General features: G+C 38.2%; 1 protein-coding gene across 1 annotated transcript; it reads left to right on the forward strand.

Annotated features, from left to right (window-relative positions):
• The first annotated feature begins 396 nt into the window (after positions 1–396).
• On the forward strand, positions 397–1,495 carry LOC103213087 (olfactory receptor 5AP2). The gene has a single exon (XM_007958981.2). It carries the CDS (start codon positions 506–508, stop codon positions 1,493–1,495), a length of 990 nt encoding a protein of 329 aa, XP_007957172.2. The 5' UTR covers positions 397–505.
• Positions 1,496–3,571: the final 2,076 nt, after the last annotated feature.

Raw genomic sequence — 3,571 nt, forward strand, 5'->3', positions numbered from 1 at the left:
TGCATTTTTCCTTGGTCATCAGTTTTATGAATTTTTAACATCCCTCCCCCTAGAGATTTAGGCCTTTTTCTTGATATTGTTAATTACTTTTGCTGACTTTTTATATTTCGTATGCATTTCATTATTACCAGAGAAGAATATTCAGTAACATGAATTAATTGCAACAAATTACTTCAGAAATTGTATCTACAAAGTGCGCTCAAATATTAATTTATTTGTCATAAATAATAGAGTTGCATCTTAACTGTTGTTACCTATTATTACTCAATAAATGGTGAATGACACAAATGATCTTAGGTTGTGGTTAAGGATTACTAAATTACTTACTCAGGAACATTTAGTTAGTAGGCAGCATACATAGTAGGCAGATGTAGTTCTTTGGACCTGACATCAAGTTGAGCACATTTTTTACTATACTTTTCATTTTGCACTCTTCTGTTAGGGTACATATGTGTATACTTCAGTAAAAGATGTTTGTAGATTCATTACTTGGTAATCCCACCAAATGTCATGTTCTCTTTTCTTTTTTACCCCAGCTCAAAGGACAAGAAATATGAAAAAGGTCCAAGGTGGGAATGAAACAGAAATGACAGAATTTATTCTCTTAGGACTCTCAGACAACCCAGCTCTACAAATTATCCTTTTCGTATTGTTTCTGTCAATTTATATGGCTACTATGGTAGGCAATTTGGGGATGATCATGTTGATTAAGATTGATCCTTGTCTCCACATCCCCATGTACTTCTTCCTCAGCAGTCTTTCCTTTGTTGATGCCTCCTACTCTTCTTCTGTGACTCCCAAGATGCTAGTAAACCTTGTGGCTGAGAATAAGGCCATTTCTTTCAATGGATGTGCTGCCCAATTTTACTTCTTTGGCTCCTTCCTAGGGACTGAGTGCTTCCTCTTAGCCATGATGGCATATGACCACTACGCAGCCATTTGGAACCCCTTGCTATACCCAGTTCTCATGTCTGGGAGAATTTGCTTCTTACTTGTGACTACCTCATTCCTTGCAGGCTTTGGGAATGCAGCCATCCACACAGGGATGACTTTTAGATTGTCCTTTTGTGGATCTAATAGGATCAACCATTTCTACTGTGACACTCCACCCCTGCTTAAAATCTCTTGCTCTGACACCCACATCAATGGCATTGTGATCATGGCCTTTTCCAGTTTTAATGTCATCAGTTGTGTTGTGATTGTTCTTATTTCCTACCTCTGCATCCTCATTGCCATCTTGAGAATGCCTTCAGTAGAGGGCAGGCACAAAGCCTTCTCCACCTGTGCCTCCCACCTCACTGCTGTCACCATATTCTTTGGAACAATTCTTTTCATGTACTTGCGCCCATCATCTAGCTACTCAATGGAGCAGGACAAGGTTGTTTCTGTTTTTTATACAATGGTGATCCCTATGTTGAATCCCCTGATCTACAGTTTGAAAAATAAGGATGTGAAAGAAGCTCTAAAAAAGCTCTTACAGAAAAGCATACTGTGAAACCACGTTAAATATCATCCTATTATGTAGAAGAACATCCATTTTCTTATTAAGTTTATTTCTCATTACTTAAGATTGTTACTTTTATTAAGACAGATTATTTAAAATGAGATGTATTGCTTGTTATCTTGGTATCTTAAACATGTATACATGGGCCTATCTGATGGTTCACCATACGACGGAGAGGCTGTTTCTGGTAGAATATTTTAACTTTTGGAATCAACTGGCCAGCGTTTATGTCCCAAGGTCAAAACATAGTCCTTGCCAACTTCAGTTTTATTACATCTATATTGACATCTATGGTTGGATTCCAGGAAAACAGATTCAGAGAAAAAAAGAATGTATGCAGAAAGAGTTATTGCAGTATTCTCAGGAACAATACCTATAAAAGAGAATGGGAAGCAAGATCGGGCAAAAATTGAAGAGTGATGAAGTTGCACTGAGGAGCTCTGGTAGTGCACTGGCTAAGGCATTTCCTTGCTATACAAAAAATAGTCAGTGATTCAAACCTACCAGCCACTCTGAGGGAGAAAGATGAGGGAATCTTCTTCTGTAAAGATTGATAGTCATGGAAACTCTGTGGAGCAGTTCTACTCTGTCCTACAAGGCTGCTATGAGTTGAAATCAATTCAATGGCAGTGGGTGGGGTGGGTGGAAGTTGCAATAAGGACTCAGTGAATTATATGTCTACTCTCCCCAAGCATCCTGCAGCTCTGGAGCTGGAATGGTCCTTCAGAGATCAACAAGCTTCTGATAAAAGAGTCAGGCATTTGCATCTGCAATGACCAATTCTGGATGTGGGGAATCCACTGGGATGAGCATAATCTTGGGCAAGGCAATTCCTTAAAGCACAGGGAAATGCCCAGAGAGGAATTCAGCTACAAACCATTAGCTGCTGATAAATATGGCGGATGAGGAAATTTCTACCCTTGCAGGCACACCAGGATGCTGTACCACAACATAGCTATAAACAATAGCAGTTATTACACTCACATGGATGCCAAGAATATCAGAAGATATGCAAGAAATTATTTTATAATTTATCATAAAAAGTATGGGAACCACAGCACTACTACAGGCATATCTTACTGGCTTTAGGAGTAAATTAAAATATTTTAAGGGTAGTAATCACTGTACCTTAAGTTGTTATCGTTCTCCTCTTCAAGGTTTCACATAATTTTCAATAAATGTTAGGAAATTAACTATTGATTGCTCTTTGTAGTGAGATGAAATGTTGTTAATATTGGAGCCATAGGACAACAGCTTTTATTGGTAAGATAATATGACAAAGGTGATCTAAGCAATCATTTGGATATCAAGTAAATGTTTATTCTCTATATTTTCCATTTCCACCATCCATTGCAGACCATGAGAGAGAACAATAGTGTTCCAAGTGAGACCTTATCCCTGAAAACTTTGTAGAGATAACATAGGAGGAGTTAACCCTCTCAGTCACCACATCTCCTGTAAGCACAAAAGCAGTCCTCTTATCTTCCCATAACTTCCACCTTCTCTCAAAGACTTCCAGAACTCTATCCTGTCTGACATCTTTTTTCACGCCTTTTATTCGAGCTCATCTACTGTAATATCCACCTTTACCTTCTTTTTACTCGCCAATCTAAAAGAAGTGCAACTTTGTTATTATACATCATCACTTTCATATGCACATTTCACTCATTATCCAGATTTCAATGTACTCATAAATTCATTTGCCCACAACCACACTCAATTCCATAGCTCCATTTCCCCTCCATTCTACTCATCTGACCAAATTCTAACTTAGGCAACCTTAATTGTCTCTTCACTCTGGCCCTCCACTTAAGTTTCTTAGTGCGATTAGAGCAAAGCCCTCATTACTTCATTCTCTGCTCTTGCTACATACTTCATCCTCACAATATAAGCAATCAGATAGGATCGCCTCCATAGGTCCATGTTTTAATCTTTGTACATATACCATTCCATGATGGATAATGTGTAAGAGCAACTCTTTCACATACTGAAACTTCCCAAAGATTTTCCTTCTCAAATTATGTATCTACTCTCCCCAACCATCAGTTTCTCATTGTTGTTGTTGTT

This window comes from Orycteropus afer, unplaced genomic scaffold, assembly GCF_000298275.1.
Source record: "Orycteropus afer afer isolate SDZICR_OR568_19922 unplaced genomic scaffold, OryAfe1.0 scaffold01270, whole genome shotgun sequence".
Classification (NCBI taxonomy): domain Eukaryota; kingdom Metazoa; phylum Chordata; class Mammalia; order Tubulidentata; family Orycteropodidae; genus Orycteropus; species Orycteropus afer.

Bases quoted from the DNA above. Each gene is read 5' to 3' on its own strand.
- LOC103213087 (XM_007958981.2), top strand. From the start codon at position 506: ATGTCATGTTCTCTTTTCTTTTTTACCCCAGCTCAAAGGACAAGAAAT.